Source organism: Lemur catta, chromosome 1 (assembly GCF_020740605.2).
Source record: "Lemur catta isolate mLemCat1 chromosome 1, mLemCat1.pri, whole genome shotgun sequence".
In the NCBI taxonomy this organism is placed as follows: Eukaryota; Metazoa; Chordata; class Mammalia; order Primates; family Lemuridae; genus Lemur; species Lemur catta.
In genome coordinates, this window is record NC_059128.1 from 106,500,054 (window position 1) to 106,521,876 (window position 21,823).

At 53.5% G+C, this 21,823-nt stretch overlaps 1 protein-coding gene across 3 annotated transcripts; it reads right to left on the bottom strand.

Annotated features, from left to right (window-relative positions):
- Positions 1–7,481: 7,481 nt before the first annotated feature.
- PLPP2 (phospholipid phosphatase 2) lies at positions 7,482–16,406 on the bottom strand. 3 transcript variants are annotated; one of them, XM_045542149.1, is made up of 6 exons: positions 16,219–16,406; positions 13,530–13,681; positions 13,026–13,303; positions 8,745–8,802; positions 8,325–8,501; positions 7,482–7,944 (listed from the first exon to the last, which is right to left on the bottom strand). In XM_045542149.1, the coding sequence occupies exons 1-6, from the start codon at positions 16,268–16,270 to the stop codon at positions 7,798–7,800; spliced, it is 864 nt and encodes a 287-aa protein (XP_045398105.1). In that variant the 5' UTR covers positions 16,271–16,406; the 3' UTR covers positions 7,482–7,797. The 3 variants fall into 3 exon arrangements, with proteins under 3 accessions (XP_045398105.1, XP_045398110.1, XP_045398117.1); XM_045542154.1 differs by having other exon boundaries at positions 16,260–16,322; XM_045542161.1 differs by lacking the exon at positions 16,219–16,406 and adding an exon at positions 13,914–14,002.
- Between the last annotated feature and the right edge of the window lie 5,417 nt (positions 16,407–21,823).

Below are 21,823 nucleotides of genomic sequence, written 5' to 3' on the forward strand. Positions count from 1 at the left end.
CTTTTGCAGCCACTCTGGGTTGAAAGTAAGTCTGTTTGCACATGTGAAAAACTCAAAAAAGAAGCAGCTGAGAGCATAGCCAGGTAAATAAAGCCTCCCCATGCCGTCATCCACAGACCCTGGCTTTTACTGGTTCCCACTTAGCAGGAGAGAACTCTACACGTCAACTATCCTGGCACAACAACCGATTCCATATTCCTTTCAGCACAGGGACGTATCTTTTGCAGGAAGGAAACAATGAATATTACAGGGCTCACTGCAGCTGCCCCAGGTGCCACATGTTGGCAGATGTCCCAGTAGCAGGCTCTGCCTCAGGCATGAGTCCCAGCCCTGCCGGTCACTGTGGTCCTGAAGGCAAGAGACCCTAAAAAAACATGATTATGTTAGAAATCTCTGAAGTTGCCTGGGGTCTTGGTTGAATCAGTGTTGCTATGTAAGTTACTCATCCTCAGATATTGTGTTAAAGAAAAGAGGTTTACTTGGCTCATGATTCTGGTGGCTGAAAAGCCAAAGACTGGGCAGCTGATCAGGTAAGTGTCTCCTGCTGCTTCCGCTCCTGGCAGAAAGAAGACGGGAGGGGGAAGAGATATGTGTAAGTCGATCACATGGTGTGGAAGGATGAAAAGAGAAACTGAGGAAGCCAGCCTATTTAATGGCCCGCTCAGGCAGGAATGAATCCAACTCACTCACCCCCAAGGGAGGGCATTATCCTATTCAAGGCAATCTGCCTCCACCACCCAGACACCTCCCACTAGGTCTGGCCTCCCAGCACCTTCTCACTGGGGATCAAATTTCAGCAGGAGTTTGGGTGAGACCAAACCACAGCACTTGGTAGCTTTGTAAAATATTACTCCAAATAAAGCAGATTTATTATAACTATACACATCTTCCTATTATACGAATAAGACTAACTGCCCCTTAGTTGACAGAAATGAGTGGTAGTAAAAGACAGAGGACCTGGTGGAACATTCCTAAAAATTTAAGATGAGGGTGGACTTCAATTCTTTTCCACACCCAGACTCACGACACACCACAGATTCCCATGCTTGTTTGTATGGGGCAGGTGAGTACTGGGTTATTCTCACCTCCCAGGCATCCCCATAGCACAGAAAGGAGCCCAGTGTCCTCTGGACCCTCCCACCCTACACTTACACCTGAGCCGCTGCATCTCCAGCAAGCCCTCTTCCCACCCATCTCCTCTCTTGGTCCTTTGGGCTCCGCTCCCACAGCTCACCTGCCTTCCTCCTCAGGAACTGGGCTGACCTGTGTGCCGTGCACTGGTACTCTCTGGCCCCCAGTCCCTTCCCCCAACCCCACAGTGTCAGAGCACTGATCTCCATGGAACTGGAGGTGCCAAGCTCCTTTCCAAAAGAGAGACCACCAGGTCCTGCAGCCTGCTCCCAGCCTCCGCCCCCCCCCCCCGGGACACAGCCCCGTGCCCTGCCCTGTTCACGAAGAGGGGAGGCGTAAAAGGAAGTATCAGCCTGGCCTCCCGCGAGATGTGCCGCACACTCAACAGGACAGATGCCAGCTCCGAGCTCGCTCTAATTTCAGTCTCAACCCTGCAGGCCCAGCCTCTTCTGGCACTGCCTCTGTCTCGCCCAAATGAGGGCCAACTTGAGCTGCACCTGGACTGCAGAAGGCTCAGAAGGCTCAGTGCAATGGGAGTGGGAGGTGGCTCTCAATGCCTTCCTGTGTCACCTGTTAACAATTCCCAGATACACCTTTCAGGTGACCTTACAAAACGATGTACACTTGGAGCCCCAGAATGTAGCCATTACCATTTAATAGCTTTAACCAAATCCCCAGTGTTGCCAATATTATTAATGCAGCTGCTGCAACCGTGCTTAGATCCAAACCTAGATGCATGTATGTCTCCTTGGCACAGATCCCTACAAGTGGATTCACTGTGACTTGTAAGTTTTTAAGTAGTTTGGATCATTTTGTATTTCATTTTTTTAATATTTCAGCATATTATGGGGTTGCAAATGTTTAGGTGATGTATATTGCCCTTGCCCCACCCGAGTCAGAGCTTCAAGCTTGGGTCATTTTTTAAAAACTTATGTCTGTTAAATCTGTTTTTTCATTGATTCTTCCAGGTTTCTGTCAGTCTTTGGCCTTGCCACTGAAGTTTTATTTTTTTTTAAATCACCAATTATTTCTTTTAATATGTTTATGGTTGCTTTGTCTTGCATTCAAATCCTTGATGCACACACTGAATACCCATTGAATTAAGAGACAAATAGATATAAGACACATTTTCTAGACTAATTTTTATCTTACCAACTGCTTTGACATTCCGCCATTATCCTATAGAAACCTGTGTGTGTCCTTATCTGTAATTCTCAAATGTGCGATTGTGTGTGGTGTGTCTGAGTGTGTTTGAGTTTGTGTGGGTACGTGTGAGTGTGTGTCAGTGTCTCTGCATGTGTTTGAGTGTTTTTGGGTGTATGTTTTAGTTTGTGTCGTGACTGGTTGTGTGTGAATGTGTGTTGGTGTGCCTAGGTGTATTTGAGTGTGAGTGGGTGAGTGTGCATTGGTGTCTGTGTGGGGGTGTGTGTCTTGGTGCGTTTGAGTGTATGGGTGTGTTTGAGTGTGTGCAGCTGTGTGTGAGTGTGTGTGTATGTGTGGGCAAATCTGGGTGTGTCTGAGTGTTTTAGAGTGTGTGTGGCTTTGCTTGGGTGTATGTGTGTGTTTGTGTTGAAGTCCCTGGTTTGTGTGTGAGAATGGATGTGGCTGGGTCTCAGTGTGTTAGAGTGTGTGTGGGTGTGTCAGGGTCTGTTTGAGTGTGGGTGCATGTGAGCGTGTATTTCTCTGTGTGTGTGTGTGTGTGTGTGTGCCTTGGTGTGTTTGAGGGTTTGAGTGTGTGTGGGTGTGTCTGGGTGTGTTTGAATGTGTGTGCATGCGTGTGAGGGTGTTATAGAGCGTGTTGCTCTGTTTGGGTGTGTGTGAGTGTGTGTTGGTCTTTGAGGGTTTGAGTCTGTGTGGGTCTGTGTATGTGTAGGTGTGAGTCAGTGTATGGGGGTGTTTCTGGGTGTGTTTCAGTGCATTGTGTGTGTGTGTTGGTGTATCTGGGTGTGTTTGAGCGTGTGCAGTTGTGTGTTAGCATGTATGGGTGTGTTTGTGTGTATGTCTGGGTGTGCATAAGTGTATGTTGGTGTGTCTGGGTATATTTGAGTGTGTGTGGGTTTTTGAGTGAGTGTATGTAGGTGTGTTTGTGTGGGTGTGTCTGGGTGTGTGTGGGTGTGTAAGAGTGTGTCTGGGTATGTGAGAGTGGGTGTTTTGGGAAGAGTGAGAGTCTTTCGGTGTCTCTGGGTAGGTGTGTGTGTTAGAGTGTGTGGCTCTGGGTGTGTGGGGGTGTGTGTCTGGGTGTGTTTGAGTGTATTTGTGAGTGTGTGTAGCTGTGTGGGGGGGTGTTTGTGAGTATATCTGGGTGTGCATGAGTGTGTGTTGGTGTCTGGATGTGTTTGTGTGTGGGTTTGTGTGGTTGTGTCTAGGTCTGTGTGAGTGTGTGTGGGTGGGTGTGTGTGTGTGAGTAGGTGTGTTTGAGTGTGTCTGGGAGTGTGTATAGAGTTTATTGTCAAACACACCTAAGAAAGAAAACCTCATTTCGTACAGAGAGGGTAATCTTTAGCTGGAACGGAGTTACATATGAAAACACTTACATTCACTAACCCTAACCCTAACCCTAACCCTAACTCCTAACCCTAACCTCAACCCCTAACCCCAACCCTAACCCCTAACTGTAACCATAACCCTAACCCCTATCCCCAACCGGAATCCTAAGCCAAACCCAAACCAGAACCCTAACCCTAACCCCCCAAAATACCTAGGCTGCTTGGATTCAACAAATCACAACTGCTAAAAATGAAACTAACATCCCAGGAGAAACCAGTGAAGGATTAAAGACAAAAAGAATTATTTTTATTTATTTTTTTAATAAATGTTTTATTGTTTTGTTTTTTTGTTTTTTATTATTATTTATTTTTTGAGACAGGGTCTGACTCTTGCTCAGGCTGGTCAGAACTCCTGAGCTCAAGGAATCCTCCCGCCTCAGCCTCTCAGAGTGCTAGGATTACAGGCATGAGCCACCATGCCCAGCTGAAAAGAATTAATTTTTTAAAAATACAAAAAAAAAATGAAGCTAACAAAAAAGTTTTGGAACATGTTTATGTCTCAGAAATGGGAAGAGACAACAGGCTGATGGATAAGACCTAGGAGCTGTCCAGCCTCTGAGAAATATGCTGAATGAGGCCAGGCGCGGTGGCTCATGCCTGTAATCCTAGTACTCTGGGAGGCCAAGGCGGGTGGATCGCTCGAGGTCAGGAGTTCGAGACCAGCCTGAGCGAGACCCCGTCTCTACTAAAAATAGAAAGAAATTAGCTGGACAATTAAAAATATATATAGAAAAAATTAGCCGGGCATGGTGGCACATGCCTGTAGTCCCAGCTACTCGGGAGGCTGAGGCAGGAGGATCGCTTAAACCCAGGAGTTTGAGGTTGCTGTGAGCTAGGCTGACGCCATGGCACTCACTCTAGCCTGGGCAACAAAGTGAGACTCTGTCTCAAAAAAAAAAAAAGAAATATGCTGAATGAGATTTAAGAACAGTCACAGACTTTTAAAATTGGAGTACAATGTGTCTCTTTCTTTTGCAAGAGGTGGTAGGTAACTGAGAGTACTGCTGGGGGCTAGACAGCAGGCTTGAGGCTTGGCAAGCCTCCTGGGAAAACGCCCAAGCCACCTGCACAACTGGCCTTGGAGGTTGATGCCCCCAAATCCCTATCAACAGCCTTGTCCAGAGAAGACTGCACGACTGCAACTGCCATGGGTAATTTTGAGGAAAAACATTAAAAATTAAAATAACCTTGTTTTTAACTATGATTTTTTTTTCAGAGACAGGGTCTCATTCTGTCACCCAGGCTGGAGTGCAGTGGCACAATCATAGCTCACTGCTGCCACCAACTCTTGGGCTCTAAGGATCCTCCCACCTCAAGCCTCCCATGTAGCTGGGACTACAGGCACCACCATCATGCACTGCTAATTTAAAAAAAAAATTTTTTTTGTAGAATTGGGGGTCTTACTATGTTGCCCAGGCTGGTCTTGAACGCCTGGCCTCAAGCGATCCTCCTGCCTCAGCCTCCCAAAGTCCTAGGATTACAGGTTATGAGCCTGTAGGATTTTTTGTTGTTTCAACTTAAATAGGGATTCAGTAGAGAAGTAAAAAATGAATAAGTATTGTTCATTTTTTAAAGTAAATTAAAAGTAAAGATAATGAATGACATTTTCAAGTTAGGAAAATTTCCTTAGGCAGAGTATTCCTTTTATGACTTAATATAAAAATTTTCAAATTACAGTAAAGAGAGTAGCATAATGAACAGTACACACACTTAATAATTACTGATATTTTGCCATATTTGCTTCATGTTTTTGTACTGTGAAATATCGTAAGTTGCAGACATCACAAAATTTCACCCCGAAGTACTTCAGTATGCACCTATAAAAAGTACACATGATCTCCTATAAAAGCACAATAACGTATTGTACCTAAAAAACTCAACAGAAATTCCTGCATATCATCAAATACTTAGGAGGGGTTTTCCAAGAACCAATAAACCTCAGAAGGCAGGGATGCTGGGCCACGATCACATGCCCATGAGAAACAATATTTACACAGCCGAGAGTCTATGAGTTTCCTGCGAGAAACAGCAAAAGAAATATCCTCTTTGCACAATGAAGGGAAAAAACTATTTTTTCCGTAAAGCCATAAGGGTGTGGGCAGTCTAAACCTAAAATTATGCAGGAGAGCTTCCCCGTAGAGCCACGTGGGTGGAGAAACATGTCCTAACTTCCAACACGCCTGCATTTTGGTGTTGGGAATCCGTAAGGATCACTGAGCCTGACGCTGCGTCTCTGCTCTTCCCATCAGCGCGGGCAGCTTGTGAAGTGTCCAGACGATGAGCACCAGTGACAGACGCCGCCTCCCACAGGCCGCGGCCTCCAGCAGGCCACATCTGGAGCTGCATTTACTGTGACGGTTGCACTGTCTTGGCGAGACCATCACGGTGGTCCTGGCCTTCAAGGCCACCGCACCTGGAGGAGAGCGAGCTGGCAGGCGTCAGGGCATCTGTGTGCCTCCCCCATCTGCTCCTCACCCGAGTGCCGCTCAGTGGGGTGTGGCTGGGAACCCCACCCTGTGTACTGACACAGACACACCCCCAAGCCTGGACACGTCCTCCTCATGCGCAGTGAGGGCCGCATCACCGCCTGCTGCTGCATCCTGGGAACCTGGGCCCCTTGGCCCTGGGGAGCTTCACCTCAACTTTCCTGGCCCGGAGCCTGCCTGACACCTTTCATGGAGCCAAGTTCCCGACGTCCAGCATGCTGCTGCTCTGTAGCATCTGGGTGACCTTCCTCCCTGTCTACCACAGCACCAGGGGAGGTCACAGTAGCCATGGGGCTCTTCTCCATCTTGGGCTCCCGTGCAGGGCTCCCCGGTGCCTCCCTGCCCCCAAGTGCTTCATTCCCCTGCTAAGGCCTGACGGGGACACCCACAGGCGTAAGGAACAAAACAGGTGCTAGGTGCAGATAAAACATTGTTAGATACTTAAATCATCCATTGCAAGGAGATGTTCAATAAAAAGCTAAATTTACTCTACCTTCCCCTTGAAAAAGTAAGCTCTGTGTGCTCTGTAACAGCTACAGGGACCCCAGCCCCTCAATCATCGGTTTCAGGAGTGTGGCCCCCACACACATGGGCCTGGTTCATGCCAGAGGGACCAGCTTTGGGCCTACAGGACCCAGGGAGTGCAAGGGCACTTCCTACAGGGGCCCCAGGAACCCTGGGGACGTGTGCAGCTGGGAGTGGCACTGCTGAGAGGGGAGGGCTGGAGGGCAGGGGTCCCGGTCTCGAGAGGAGAGGGGCTCTGAGGCCTCAGGGCTGGAGCAGCACCCGGAGCGTTAGCAAGAAGAAAGAACAGGCTGCAGGAAAGGGGGTGAGGAGTCACAGTCCAGGCCACACTCTGTGTGTGATCCCGCAGGCCCAGCCAGAGGCTCTGCGTGCCGACCTCCTGGAAGCTGCCCCCCTGAGACTTGGCGCCCAGCCGGCCCGCCGTGCTCTCACTTGCATCTGCATTTGTGGCCTCAACCGGGGCCTTGGGCCTTCCAGGCCCCTCTAGCGGAGCCTCCTCACTGAGGGGAACCTCAGGGCCGACTCAGCACAGGCCCTTCCTCCACCGCACCCCCCAGCAGCGAGACCCAAGTGCTGACCCGGTGCCGGTGCCGCGCCAGGGAGTGGAAGGGGCTGGGCAGTTGGCCTGTGGCTCCTACCATCACAGCGAGGGGACGCTCCTTCGTTCTGGCGTGTCATCTCATTCAGCAGTGAGGCGACCCCTGAGCTCGCTGAGCCACCAACAGGGGAGGTCCCCTCTGCCGTAGGGAACATTGTCCTCAGAAGGGCCATAAGAACAGAGGCATCGATACCATTTGTCAAACAAATGCCCTATTTTACTAAAACTCCACATGTACATTACATCTTACAAAAACAGCATCCATCTACTCTCTTGGTCCCTTTCCTAACTCCATAACAGAAAGGGGGTTTTCAGGGAGCTCTGAGGACAGACCCCCCAGAGACTCAGGGCTGGCCAAGCACCCCAGACCCCTGGTCCAGTGCGGAGGGGTGGGCAGTGGAGCCCGCTCACTGCGGCCATCAGTCCACCTGTCCAGAGCCCGCGCGGCCTCACCAGGGCAGGCCCCGGGCCTCGCCGGACTCACAGCCAGTCCTGCCTGGGCGGGTCGCCCTCAGGAGGAGAGTGGGTACCCGTAGTGGTTGTGCTCAGCCTCGCCCAGCGTCAGCGTCAGCGACAGGCTGGGCTTCCGCTCCAGCTCCTCCTCCTCCGGGCAGTGCTGTAGGGGCCGGACTTTGAAGAAGTCTGAGACATAGCGGACCTGGCAGAGGGGAGGAAGGTGAGAAGCTGGGTGGGGCTGGGCAGGGACTAGGAGTGAGCAGGGTGGGAGGAGTGGGGTCCTGGGTAGGGGTGGGGGCCCAGAGGAAGGGTTACCATGGGGTGGGCAAGAGGAAGAGAGCCTGGGATGGAGGAGTGGGACCCTAGGGGAAGACGGATGGAGAGGGTGGGGGGAGGGGCCAGGGAAGGAGGGGGGAGGGGCCCAGGGATGGACTTGGGGGGAGGGGGCCCAGGGGAGGAGGGGGGAGGGGGCCCAGGGAAGGACTGGAGAGAAGGGGTCAGGGAAGGAAGGGATAAAAGGGGCCAGGATAGGACTGGGGTTGGGGTGCGGCTCTGGACTAAGGATGGGGTCCAGGAACTCACCGTGAGGCCAGCCACCAGCGCCCCCTGCAGGAGGCCAACGAGGACGTCGCTCCAGTGGTGTTTGTGGTCAGACACTCGGGTGTAGCCCACGTAGAGTGCAAAGGCCACCAGGAAGAACTGAACTGTGGGCCGCAGCAGCCTTGCCCACTTCCAACAGAGCCGCGCCTGCACATAGAGCTGGGACAGGGCACGGGTGCGTCAGCCTGGGCACCGCCAGGCACCCCCACACCCACCGCACAGGCGCCAGCACCAAGGCCAGGAGAGCACGGATAGGGTGGACCCAGGACCTCCAGTCCTTATGAACAAACCAGTGAGCCTCTCATCACCACTCCCACCCACCCCACCTTGCAGATGGGAAAACTGAGGCCCAGGGAAGGGAAGGGAGTGACTTAGCCTTGGTTCCCCAAGCAACAGACTCACAGCCAAGAAGACCATGCAGTACATCCCGAAGGAGGAGTGTCCCGAGTAGAAAGACAACCTGGGGAAGAAGGCAGTGGGGTGGCATCGTTAAGCCTCTCCCTGGTCCCGCCCCTCTGGCTGTTTCCCCAAAGTCTGGGAGCTCCTCACATGGAAGCTGCTGGTCTTAGACACTTTTGAATCCCAGGAGAGAGAGTTTCTCCCTCCTCCCCTTTCCAGCTCTCTGACAATGGAATAGAGTTTCTGACCGAGGACTCTGAGGCCTGACTGCAGAGCCAAGGCCGACGACCGTAAACTGAAAGTAAAACCCCAAGTCTCTGCGAACTGAATGGACCCCTCTTGGCCAAGGGGACCCCAGAACCCTCACGACCCAAACTCAGCTCCCAGCCGTGTCGGGATGGAAGAGAGAAAGCACAACTGCACGTCTGTGGTTCCCTCATAAACATCCAGGACTCCTGGAGCGTGTTAAGTGTGTGCAGTTGGCCGCCCTGCTCGGCGTAAAGTCCTGTTGCCTGTGTCCTCTTTGAAGCACCTGTCCCTGGCTCTGGCCAGCTCAGCCTGATCCCCTTTATGAGAAATAAAGCTCTCCTTTTCCAGAAGCATAAACCTCGTCCATAATTTTTTAAATTAACACGACTGTGTCTAGCAAACAGTTAACACCAGTTTTGTCTGCGCTCTTTCTTTTCAGGATTATTTCCTGTCCGTGGAACTGAGAGAAGTTTCACATTTTCTTTCTATATAAAAACGCAAGATTGAGTAAAGGACATCAATGCAAGTGGAGAAAGCAGAGCAAGAAACTCCAAAACCAAAGAAAAAACTGCTGAAGGGTCACAATCGACGTTTTTGGACCTACTCGGAAGCTTGCAGCAACCAGAGGAAAAGCCTAACCCTAACCAGATGAAGATAAGCCGGTGGAATCTCAGAACAAACAGCTTTGTGGCATTTTAAACTCTTCCTGGTCCCCCGTCCCACTGCCCTGACTGGTCTGACCCTAACCCTAGCAGAGGACATGCCCTGCACAGGCACCAAAGACAGGTTTGCAAAGAACTGCAGCTGTTTGTTTTGACTAGTCTGGTGGCTCCAGGGCCTTTATACCACCCAACAGCGGCATTCTCTCAGTGTGAGGTGTGGGGGGGGACATTTATAGCAAATGCGTCAGTCACCGCTGCCTTGGGCCATGGCAAGTCCTTGAGGCACCGAAGAGACAGGCTGAGGAATCAGGTGCTCTGAGGGCTCGGATTCTAGAAGGCCAGAGCTGGGCGGGGGCTCAGAAGATATCACATAGGCCCTGAGTGCACACAGCTCCCGGGCTCTGCACACAGAAGAGGTGCGAGCTAGGGCAGAGCTGCACACTTGCTCACCTGCTGAATTTTTGTCCCAACATAGAGCCTTCCTGCAAACCCTGGGAGTTTTTTGTGGGGGTTTCGGGTGTTTAAGGAAATTGTGCACTCACTAGCTGACCACTAAGCTAACAGAACGTCATGGGCACACCTGACAAAGATTACAGACGGTACAAAATTCATTCAGAAAAGTCATTAAACAAACAACAATAACTACAGCAAACAGCAATAACACACCCTACTGAGGGAGGGAGGGGAGTAGAATCCTATTTCCAGAGTTGCTACATTATTATATTCAATACACTCAGTTTTCAACAAAAAAATTAAAAGGCATGTGGTAGAAAAAAAGGTGTCGCCAATACGAAGAGAAATTATTAATAGAAGCTGTCCCTGAAGAAACTCAGACATTGGACTTACTAGACACACACTTTTTATTAGCCATTTACAATATGTTCAAAGAGCTAAAGGAACTATAAGAACAATGTCTCAGGCTAGGCGCGTAGCCCAGATCTATAATCTCAGCACTTAGGGAGGCCAAAGCAGGAGGATCATTTGAGGCCTGGAGTTCAAAACCAGCCTGGGCAATATTGTGAGACCCCATCTCCACAAAAACTAAAAAAATTAGCCAGGCGTGGTGGTGCACACCCGTAGTCCCAGCTACTCAGGAGGCTGAGGCAGGAGGATGGGTTAAGCACAGGAGTTTGAGGCTGCAGTGGACTGTGACTGTGCCACTACACCCTAGCCTGGGCGACACAGCAAGATCCTGTCTCTAAAAAAATAAAAATAAAAAATATATATAATATAATATCTGAAATAAAAATCCCCAACAGCATGTCTGAGCAAGCAGAAGAGAGTGAACTCAGAGACAGGTCAACTGAGATTATTCAGTCTGAGAAGCAGAAAGAATGAAGAAAAATGAAGAGCTTCAGACACCTGTGAGACACCATCAATCATACCAATATACACCTAACAGATATTCCAGGAGAGGAGAGAAAGGAGCATAAAGGATATTTGAAGAAATAATGGCTGAAAACTTTCCAAGTTTCATGAAGAACATTAATCTACACATCCAAGAAGCTCAATGAACTCCAAGTAGGATAAACCCAAAGGGACCCACACAGAGGCACATGACGATGAAACTATCAAAAGATAATGCCAAGGTTGGGCGCAGTGGCTCACACCTGTAATCCTAGCACTCTGGGAGGCCGAGGCGGGTGGATCATTTGAGCTCAGGAGTTCGAGATCAGCCTGAGCAAGAGCGAGACCTCGTCTCTACTAAAAATAGAAAGAAATTATATGGACAACTAAAAAAATATATGCAGAAAAAAATTAGCCAGTCATGGTGGCGCATGCCTGTTGTCCCAGCTACTTGGGAGGCTGAGGCAAGAGGATTGCTTGAGCCCAGGAGTTTGAGGTTGCTGTGAGCTAGGCTGACGCCACGGCACTCTAGCCCAGGCAACACAGTGAGACTCTGTCTCAAAAAAAAAAAAAGATAATGCCAAAGAGACTCTCACAGGCATGAGAGCCAGGGGCAACTCATTCTGCACAAGGGTCCCTCAATAACACTGGCAGCTCAATTCTCATCAGAAGCCAGAGAGATGCTACATTCAAAGTGGTGAATGGAAAACACAGTCTGTCAACCAAGAACTCTGTATCTGGCAAAGCTCTAAAAATGAAAGAGTAATCGAGACATTCCCAGATAAACAAAATCTGAGAGAATTTATTGCTAGTATCCTTGCCCTACAGGAAATTCTAAAGGGAGTCTTTCAGGGAGAAATGAGGACACTAGACAGTAACTTGAATCCACAGAAAGAGTAACAAACACCAGTAAGGGTAACTATATCATGTAAAAGTCAGTATTAATATATTTTTGGTTTGTAATTCCCCTTTTATCCCTATATGGTTTCTAAAACACAACTGCATAAAACAGTAATCGTACACTTACGTTGATGGGCATATAATGTATAAAGATATAATTTGTGACAAAAACATCACTGGGGACGAGACCTATATAGTATATACTATATAGTAGCAAACTTTGTGCATAATATTAAAATTTAACTGTCATTAATCTAGATTGTTATAAACTAAAATGGTAACTGTAATGCCTAATAAAAACATAACTCAAAGGACTCACTTTAGATCCAAAGATACAAATAGGTTGAAAGTACAAGAATGGAAAACAAAATATTCCATGCAAACAGTAACTAAAAGAGAACCAGAATACCTATACTAATACTAGACAATACAGACATTAAGACAAAAATTGTTATGAGAGACAAAAGGTCATATATCATTCATAATGATAAAAGGGTCAGTCTATCAAGAAAACATAACAATTACAAAGAGGTAAATACTGAACAACAGAGCCCCAAAACACATGAAGTGAAACTGACATAACACTCCGACACGGACCAACTCTGCCAACACAGAAAATAGGTTAGTGGTTGCCACGGGTTGGGGGTGACAGCAAATGAGGACAGGGTTTCTTTGGGGTGTGATGAAAACATTCCTGAATTAGATAGAGTAGACAGATGCACGACACTGTGAATGTACTAGAAATGAATTGTACTCATTAACATGGATACAATAGTGAATTTTATGTTATGCAAATTTTATTTTAATTTTTAAAAAGGACATCAATTAGATGAGAAGTTTAAGGAGCTATCAGTAGAGATGGTACGAAGGTGGGGCAGAAGCCAGTGGGCAGCGCCTGAAACTCAGGGAAGGGCTCCCTCCCTGTGGCCTCCCGGGGTCTGCAGGACCCATGGGCACCCAAGGTCTTGCTCCTGCCCGGCCCCTGCCTGACCAGCGCCTCAGCACTCTTCTCGATCCGGCTCCTGGGGCTTCTCCGGCCCTACCCTCCCACAGGACAGGGGGTGTCTAGCTCAGTCTCCCCCAGCATCGCCTAGAGTAAAGGCTGCCACTGTCGACCCACACTTACCTGGCCTCGGTGACATTAGTGGGGCTTCCCCTGCACACCTTCTCCACCTGCACGTAGATGGAGCAGTTGACCCGGCTCCAGTCAGGGTCACAGACAGCCAGGAAGTTGGGCCGTAGACGGCCAGTCATGTACTTGGCCAGGTCTGTCAGAGACTGGCTCACAGCAGCTCCGAACAGGAATGTCCCCAACACCTTGTACAGGGCGGCCACATAGTTGTTGAAGTCGGAGCGGGAGTAGAGGCGGTCCGTGTACACCAGGTAGGCTTCCCCCGCAGAGACCTGCAGAGGGCAGCCAAAGGGCCACAAGGCTGGGCTGGGGGGGCCATGGGGACTGCCAGGGGTCTTGGCCAGCACCCGGACCACCCTGAGGCTGCTGGGGGCTTGGGGACTCCAAAGGGGGCCCTGTCCCCACAAGTACCACCCAGGGCAGAGTGGTGCCATCGGGCCCCATAGACCTCCAGGGCAGGGCTGTGCGCCTCCCCACCCCCAACCCCTCCCGCCTTACAAGGACCACGGTGACTGTGATGGTGACCACGGCCATGAGCCCATGGGTGATGGTGTCTGGACGGTAGGGGTACCGGATGGAGTCATCTCCACAGTAAAATCCTCGCTTGTACGGGGCATTCACCAGCGTCAGGATGGTGAAGGGCAGCGAGGCTGGGGTGAGGGAGAGAAGCCCAGGAAGCCGCGTGGTTCTCCCACAGCTGAGCCCTGGCCTCCGGTCCCCCCACCTCCACTCCCATCTCACAGCTAGGAGGAGCTTTTCTCATGGCAAATGGAGGCTGCTGCACCGTTCAAGCCCCCGTGGCTCCCCTCATCCTCAATCACCAAACCCCTCCCCAGGCCCTCGTCCCACCCTCACCCATCTCTACCCTCTCCCCTCGCTCACCTTCCAGCCTCCTGTCTGCTCCTTGAACAAACCCAGCAAGCACCCAGCCCAGGGCCTTTGCACGGGCACTTCTCTCTGCCCCAGAAATCTTTGATATCTTCTAGTCTCAGCTTCATTCCCCCTCCCGCCTGTCTACCCCTGACATCACTCCCAGAACAAGAAATGCCTGTATTCATATCCCTTGTCCCCCTGTGGAATTATGCAATCACTTGTGTGACACTTGCTTGAATTTCCCCGTCCATCCGTGAGCACTGGGAGGGGCCTGTCATGTTTAGGGCTGAGTCCCTGGAGCCTGCTTGGGCCTGGCCAGGGCAAGTGTTAGACCAGGACAGACACAACCTTGGCCTCAGGGAGCCCAGTCCAATAGCCCAGGGGTCAAAGACACCAAGTAATGAGCCCAGGGTGGCCAGGTAGGCAGGAGCCAGCTACAGAGGACTGGGGCAGAGAGCAGCTCCCTACTCCATGGGCAGGTGCACAATCAAAGCCCGGGCCAGCTTCCCCAGAGACAAACCAAGGTAGGACACCTGTGCCCCGTACAAGTATAAAATGGTGTGGCTTCTCAGAGCTGTGGATGCGGGGGGGCGGGGAGCAGGGGTCCTCACAGTCCTCCCCATAGACCGACTGGGCAACACTGTCGAACACTTTCGATGCTGAGTCTGAGGACATAACCCAGTAAGGAAAGCAAAGAGGTTCCCCTCACAGCCTGGGGCAGGCTAGGGAACGAAGACAACAGGACAGGGGTGCGGAGCAGAAGAGGAGGTGGCAGTCTGGGAGGCAGCTGTGGGTTAGATGGGGCTGTGGGGTGGGCTGCGGGGGTGGGGGGTGCCTGAAGGAGGTGAGATGGTTCCAAGGAGGTGGCAAGAGAGCAGCGGCAGAGGGAGCAGGCAGTGGGGCCCGGGGTGGAACTGCACCTGCGGCGGGCAGGGCGTGGGGGAGAGGCTGGGCCGCAGTGTATTAAAGGGCCAGGGTTACAAGGTGCTGAGAAACGAAGCCCTGCCCCTCCCACAGCGGAGTACGGCTGTCTCCCACCCTCCGCCCCAGCACCTTCCACCGGAGATTCAGACACCCCCATCGGCGCGTCCCGACACAGACTCCCCCTCTTCATTCAGGCACCCCGAGAGCCTCCCTGCCCTCACACCACCTAAAACCCTGGACGGTGTATGTATTGGAGCTTCTAGAATGGAAGCCGGCTCTGCCTGGGCCACCACCGCAGGGCACACCGCGGCTGTACCCAACCTGCTCTCCGCTCCGCCGAGCGCTGCGGTGCGACCTCCAGCGGGCGGCCCAACCTCCCGGGGCCACCGCGGGGAAGGATAGCAGCACCTCGCTCAGGCTCTTTAAGGGGAATGGTTTCACTATTGTAATGTTGCTTAATGCCTAGCATACGTTAAGTGCCACATAATGTTTAAGTAACACAGGTGCTCACGAAATGGTACCCAGGGCTGGCTGGCAAACGCCCCACGGAGCCTTCTTGCTGTCACCTGGCCCACCCCAAAAGGGGTCTCCTCCGGGAGACGGAAAGAGGGCCTGGCCTGTGCTAGCCCTGGCGGCAAAGCAGGAACCACACTGGGGGGAGGGACGACAGCGAAAGGGCGCCTGTCCACCACCCCCACCACCACCCCCACCCCCACCCAGAATTCCGGGGCCATTGTCCGCTGGGCCACAGTGCAAACACTCGGCCTTTGTTCCATGGACCCTGGGGGAGGGACGGGGGGGGCCCGCTGGGGATGCCCCCTCCCCCAGACTGGCCCGCAAACCCGCCGGACAGGTTTGGCTCCCGCCTGCCCCGTGTCCCCGTGCACCGCAGCCTCTCCGTCTCTCCCAGGCCCGAGGGGAGGGCGCGCTAGACCCACCAGCCCGCGCGGGGGTTCGAATCCCAGTGCCCGGGTTCCAGGCCAGTGTCAGCCAGCCCTGGGGCGGAGGAGTGGAGGTCCTCGGGGGTGACCCGCGGCCGCGCTCCCGCCCGGGGCCGCCGCCCAAGTGAATCACCGCGCAGGCCGGCGGGGCGGCGCGCGTACGCCCTTCCGCGGCCCCTTCCTGCCGGCGGGCGCAGGAGGCTGACTCTGGCTCCTCGACCCCCCACGACCCTCCTGAGCCTGGCACGCAGGCGGGGGGCGCACGTAGGCGCAAGGGCGCGCAGGGCGGGGAGCGAGAGGGTCCCCTGCCGAGCTCCCCCACCTCCGGGGGTCCTCCGAGGGTGGGGTGCGGCAGTCTCCCCTCTCGCCCTACAAACTTTCGCGGAGACTGGGGGCGTGTTCGTTCTGGGAAAGTCCCCAAAACACACCCGGGTCCCCGCGGCTCTTACCGACCAGCAAGCACAGCACGTCTAGCAGCACGAAGACCCACCTCCGCTCCATATCACCCCCGCCCCGGGCCGCCCCCGCGACCCCAGACGCCGGTCCCAGCGCGTCCCGTCGCGCCTGGGCCCGGCCGCGGAGTCACGTGGTGGCGGAGCCCGGCCCAGCCGCGGAGGGCAGGGAGGGCGGGGAAGGGCGGGGAGCGCCGGGCGGCGCGGGGAGCCGGCGGACTCTGCCCCGCAGGCAGGAGCGGGGTGGCGCGCGTGTGCCGGAGGGCCGCGGGGACCCCGCGTCCTCCCTGAGTCCCCGGTCCGGACCGGGCAGGGGTCTCCGAGCTGGGCGGGGTCGGCGGAGGCTCGCGGCCACCTCGGGTTGGGCCGGCTGCGTCCCGGCGCGGGGCGCGCGGGGAGGCGCAAGAAGGAAGAAGGGAGGTCGGGGCTGCGGGGAGGACGCCTCCGGGTCCCGCAGGACACGTCCCCCGACCCCCAGAGCCCCGGTTTCCTCCTTGGGAAATGGCGCTGGTGCCGCGCATCCTAAAACGCCCGAAAGCAGGAAGCACCTTAACATTGGCGGGGCGCCGTGGCTTCCTGCAGACGTGCCGCTCCCCTCCCGACACCTGCGGTCCCGGGCACTTTAGGCCAGGCTCGTAGCGCCCACCTGGGAGGGTCCTCCCGGCACAACTGCCGTCCCGCTGGACGGAAGAGCACGCACAGGTGCCGAGGTGGGGACCTGACGACGTGGTGCCGGGGTCTCGCCCCCACCAGGTTCTGGGGAGCCATCAGGGTCAAAGGCACCTACGGTAGGGAAACCAGGGCCCGAGGGACCCGTCCCATCCACTCAGTGACCTGCGCCCATGCGGGGTCCTCTAGGCTGGGACCATCCCGGAGGCCCCACCTCCTCAGCATCCCTGCCGTGATTTTCGCGGACCTTCTCACTGGTTCGGTCACTTAAAGTCACACAGTAGGACGTGGCAGGGCTGGGACTGGAACCCAGGCTGCCGTGCCCCGGGGTCCACGCCGGGACCTCCTCCCACCATCAGCTCCCTCCCCAACAGTCCAAAGACAGGGTGTGTCTTGGCCCTTTTTCACAGATGAAGGGAGCCAGAGAGGGGCGCCCCTTGGCCCAGTCAGGCAGCAGGACTTGAGCTCAGGGCCCTTGAATCCTGTTTCCCGGATGGTCAGCGGTGCTAGCTGGGGCAGCACACAGCTCATCTGGGGCCCTCCAGAGGACAGGCTGGGGTGGAGGGTAGTTCTCTCTGGCCAAGGTCTCCCGCGCCCAGGACAGCTTCCTTTTCCCAGGCAGATGAAGATGAGCCCCCCACCTCACACACAGAATAACTCGGCGCACCCGCAGGACGTGACAAGACCCTGGGTGGAGACTCTGGTCCTGGATTTTCTGTCTGTGGTGTGCAGAGAGTGTAGAGGGGCATCTTGCAACATCCACAGGCCCAACAGCACATCCCAAAATGCATGGCTTCCGCCCCCATCCCAGGCTTCCTCCATGGCAGTGGGGTTGGACCCTTTGCAGAAGGGACTATTTCTCAGGGTCCCCTCCACCTCCCCCCGCCCCGCTGCCACTCACAGGGCTGGTGGGCCCAGGCTCTAGCTCCAGTCCAGTCATTCACTTGTTAGTTCCTTCATGCAAAGAATATGGAATTAGGGTTGTGAGAATTGCCCCCCACAGACACCCCTGGACTGGCCTGGCACAAATGCTACATGCACACATGCAGGTTGGCTGCCGTCATTGCTGCACTTCCCCCACCCCTCACTGCAGTCCTGAAGGCCCATCCACGCTTTCTTCCAAGGTGCAGAGGGCATGACACTACTGGAGTCAGGAAATGCGAGGTCTTTACTGAGCACCTACTGTGTGCTGGGCAGGAGCAGGTAAAGGGGGAGGAGGCGGTGTGGTGAGGGCCGTGGGGTTGGGCACTGAGGCAGGAGGGAGAGACCCAGGGGAGGATCCAGGGAGGCCAGAGGGAGGGGGCTGAGGCTGGAGGGTGTTCCCCCTCCCGCACTTCCCTCTGCTCAGGATTTGCATCAGTCCTTAAAACCCCTGGGCAGGGACAGGATTAAAATCTGGTGGGGCAGCAAGAATTAGGATTAGGGTTAGGATTGGGGTCAAGGCTCCTACGTGTGCTGCTGGGGTCCTGCACTCCTCAAGGAACTTGTCAGAGCTTTCACAGCTGGGATCTACTGGCCCCCCCGCTGCCCATCCTTCCCTTACAGGAAGAACCTGAGGCCAGTGTGGCTTCTCCCTCACCTGCATATGGCAGGGCTGGAAGGGGACTGGCAGTACCTGGGCCCCAAGCTGGGTCCCCTGGAGACAGGACCAGCGCCTGGGAGCCAGCTGGTCACCGCCAGGCAATGAAGCTCAGGGCACTGCAGGCTGCAGTTCTTGCCTCTGGGCCCAGCACTGGCTCTGCCACAGTGGTGCCTCATCTCAACCTGTTGGGCTCCAGGTTTGTTTCCAGACTGTTGTGAAGATTGATATCCCTGGGAAGTGGGCAGAAAGGTGCTGGGCATATGGCCACTACTTTTGCTTTCTGTACCTCTCTGGGGACTCAGAGAGGTGAAGGATCTTGCCCAAGGTCACAAGGGAGTCATCTCCCAGATTTGCACCCTGGGGCTCTTGGGCATTTTCCCCCCACCCCAGGCCTGCCTTAATGGTTCTAAAGTCGAGCAGTTGCCCTGGGCAGGAAAGGCTATGTAGCTAGATGGTTGGGAGTGACACCTTGGTGTGACTCCCAGGTTCCATGTGCCTCAGTCTTCCCATCTGCACAATGGGGACAGGACAGTACCTCCTGCCTGGGCTTGTAGTGAAGAATAAACAGTTTGTGAAATGCTTGACCCAAGGCCAAACTCATCAGGAATCATTTAAGGGGCAAATGAATGGTGGGGGTAGATACCACGACTTCTTCTTGGAGTCTAGGTTAAAAAGGGCTAAAAAAATCACTATCTTGAAATTCGGAACCCAGCATATGTTTTGCAATCCCTGGAGCACCTCTTAATTTAGGGTCATACACCTGAGGCTCAGGGACTGGGTGCCCTTCCAGTCTCAGCACTGAGTCTGGTGTCCCAGGAACCCCCTCAGTCCTGGGTGAACAAAGCCTCCTCATACAGACAACCTTGACAGCACAGCCCCCTCCCACGCATCACGGCTCACACCCCGAGTCTGTAAACTCCGAGATCACCCCTGTCTCCTCCCCAGCCTGAGCTCTGGGACCGCAGGACTGGCACACACTTGGTGCTCAATTCATGCTTACTGAATGAATGCCTGAACTGCTGAGTGCTGAATGAATGATGCTAGGGCCTGAGCCTGAGATCATCAGGGATATTACGGCTCTCCAGGGAGCTCTCAGCTCTCAGTCTGTGACGAAGTTTCATGGGGTCACAGCAAAACAGGACATACAAGCAGCACTGGGACAGAGCATGTTCTCGAAGGGAGAGGTGGTTTCTAGCTGCTTCTTGCACAAAATGAGAGGGAAGATGGTACGGGGCCACCCTATGAAATACTCAGTGAAGTCCCCATCACACCCCTTCCTGCCCCAAAACCAGCATGCGGTGAAGCCAAGGAGAGTGACCCGGAAGACCTGAGGTTGTCTGCAGAGCTGCTGGACGTGCACAGACGCAAAGGCCCAGGCTCCGACTCAAGAGGGAGAACGACCAGGGCAGTGGTGGAGGGGCTCCTGAGACTTCTGAGTGCCTCTGTGACTCCATCACTGTCCTGCATCACCCTGAAGTGCTGGTCCCAGGGCAGGGACCGGGGCATTTCCCAAGTGCTCACTACAGGTGACATTTCCAAATCTTCCCTGCACAAGCTGTGTCTTGTGGCTCTGGGATTCTACACGGAGGGCTTGGGAAGGTTCTCTGTGAGTGAGGACATTTGCCGGGCCACCACCCCTCCCTCCCCTTGGCCTTTATTCCAGGGCTGTGGCCAGATTTGCAGCCTGCAAGGACCCCAGGTGCTGGGCTCCGCCCAGAGGGCAGGTGGGCTCAGGAGCGCTCTCTGCCGGACACACAGGCAAAGCACATGGAGCAGGCGCTTTGCACCCACAGCCTCAACAGCCACTTTAGAACAGCCCAGGAAGAGGATTACCAGATTCAGCAAATAAAAACACAGGACATCCTAGCGGAGGCCTGATGCCAGTGACAAATAAATGCTTAATTAAAGATACAGGACACCCCATTAAATTTGAATCCCAGCACAGCAACCTTTTGCCTGTGTCCCAGATATCACATGGGACGTACTTAGGTTAAAACATGTTTGTCTATAACTGGAATCTAAGTGGGTGTCCTGTATTTTATCTGGCCACCTGACCCAGGCACCACAAACCAGGAAGATAAGGACCACAAGGGAGAGATGAGCAGGCCGAACTGTGGGGTCAGGCCAGTAGGACCAACAGTCACATTCCAGAGCCCACACATCTTCCACATGGCCTGAGCCAGGAGGCTGAGCCTCTGGGGACAGCAGCCACCAGGACTGCCAACTCTGGCAACTTCCCCCTGGCCCCACAGAAACTGCCTCAGGAAGTCCAATCTCCAGATGGCCCAGCTGAGGCCTGGCTCCCTCAGGCCCAGGGGCTCGAATCCGCTTTGCTTCCTGGCATCTCCACTGACTCTTTCCAGCAGATTTCCATATGTGGTTACAATGCAGGTCACAGAAGATCTTCATCCTACTGTAAAGAGAAACAGGCAGACACGATGGCTCACGCCTGCAATCCCAGCACTCTGGGAGGCCGAGGCGGGAGGATTGCTTGAGGTCAGGAGTTTGAGACCAGCCTGAGCAAGTGTAAGAACCCCGTCTCTACTAAAAATAGAAAGATTAGCCAGGTGTGATGGTGCGCACCTGTGGTCCCAGCTACTCGGGAGGCTGAGTCCAGGAGTTCGAGGTTGCAGTGACGACACCACTGCACTCCAGCTGGGTGACAGAATGAGACTCTGTCTCAAAAAATAGAAACAAAAGAATAAAATAAAAAACAAATAAAAGAATAGCAAGATTTAACGTAATTACTGAAAAAGTTTAAAGACTGTAGAAGAAAAGATGGGGGGGAAAGGTGAAGAAATGAAGAATTTCAGCAGAGAAATTTAAAAAACCCAAAAGTACAAATACTGAAAATAAACATTTTGAGAATTTAACACTCTGCGGGAGGGACTAAACAGCAATCTGGAATATTGGGAAAGAGGCTAGGTGACCTCAAAGACAAGTAAACACAAATTGTTCAAACAGCAAGCAAAGAATGAAACTTACAGAGACCCACGGGACGGCACCCAGGGCGGTAACACGTGCGACCGAGATGTGGGAGGACACCCAGGCCCCACACATGTGAGAGGAGACCCGTGGGAGGATCCCCAGGGTCGACACGTGTGACTACAGACTCAAAATGATGAAGGAGAGCATGGCATCAGAAGTAACTCAAGAAGGACAGACCAAGGCTCCAGGACCTGGTGAAGGCCATCCGCCATCAGGTCCACGTCGTAGTGCAGGAAACTAGACCCAGGCACGTTACAAACCGCTGAAGTCCAAACATAGAAATCCATGTATGTACATTCAGAGGAAAGAGATCTCAGACTTAGAGAAATAAAAGAGTGACAAAATTTCTCATCAGGAAAAATA

Excerpts from the sequence above, each read along its gene's own strand:
- PLPP2 (XM_045542149.1), bottom strand. The coding sequence starts at position 16,270 with ATGGAGCGGAGGTGGGTCTTCGTGCTGCTAGACGTGCTGTGCTTGCTG. Across the intron at positions 13,682-16,218 it reads CGTGCTGTGCTTGCTGGTCG|CCTCGCTGCCCTTCACCATC; the intron begins GTAAGAGCCGCG and ends CCCTCACCCCAG. Across the intron at positions 8,803-13,025 it reads ACTAATGTCACCGAGGCCAG|GTTGTCTTTCTACTCGGGAC; the intron begins GTAAGTGTGGGT and ends CTTCTTCCCCAG.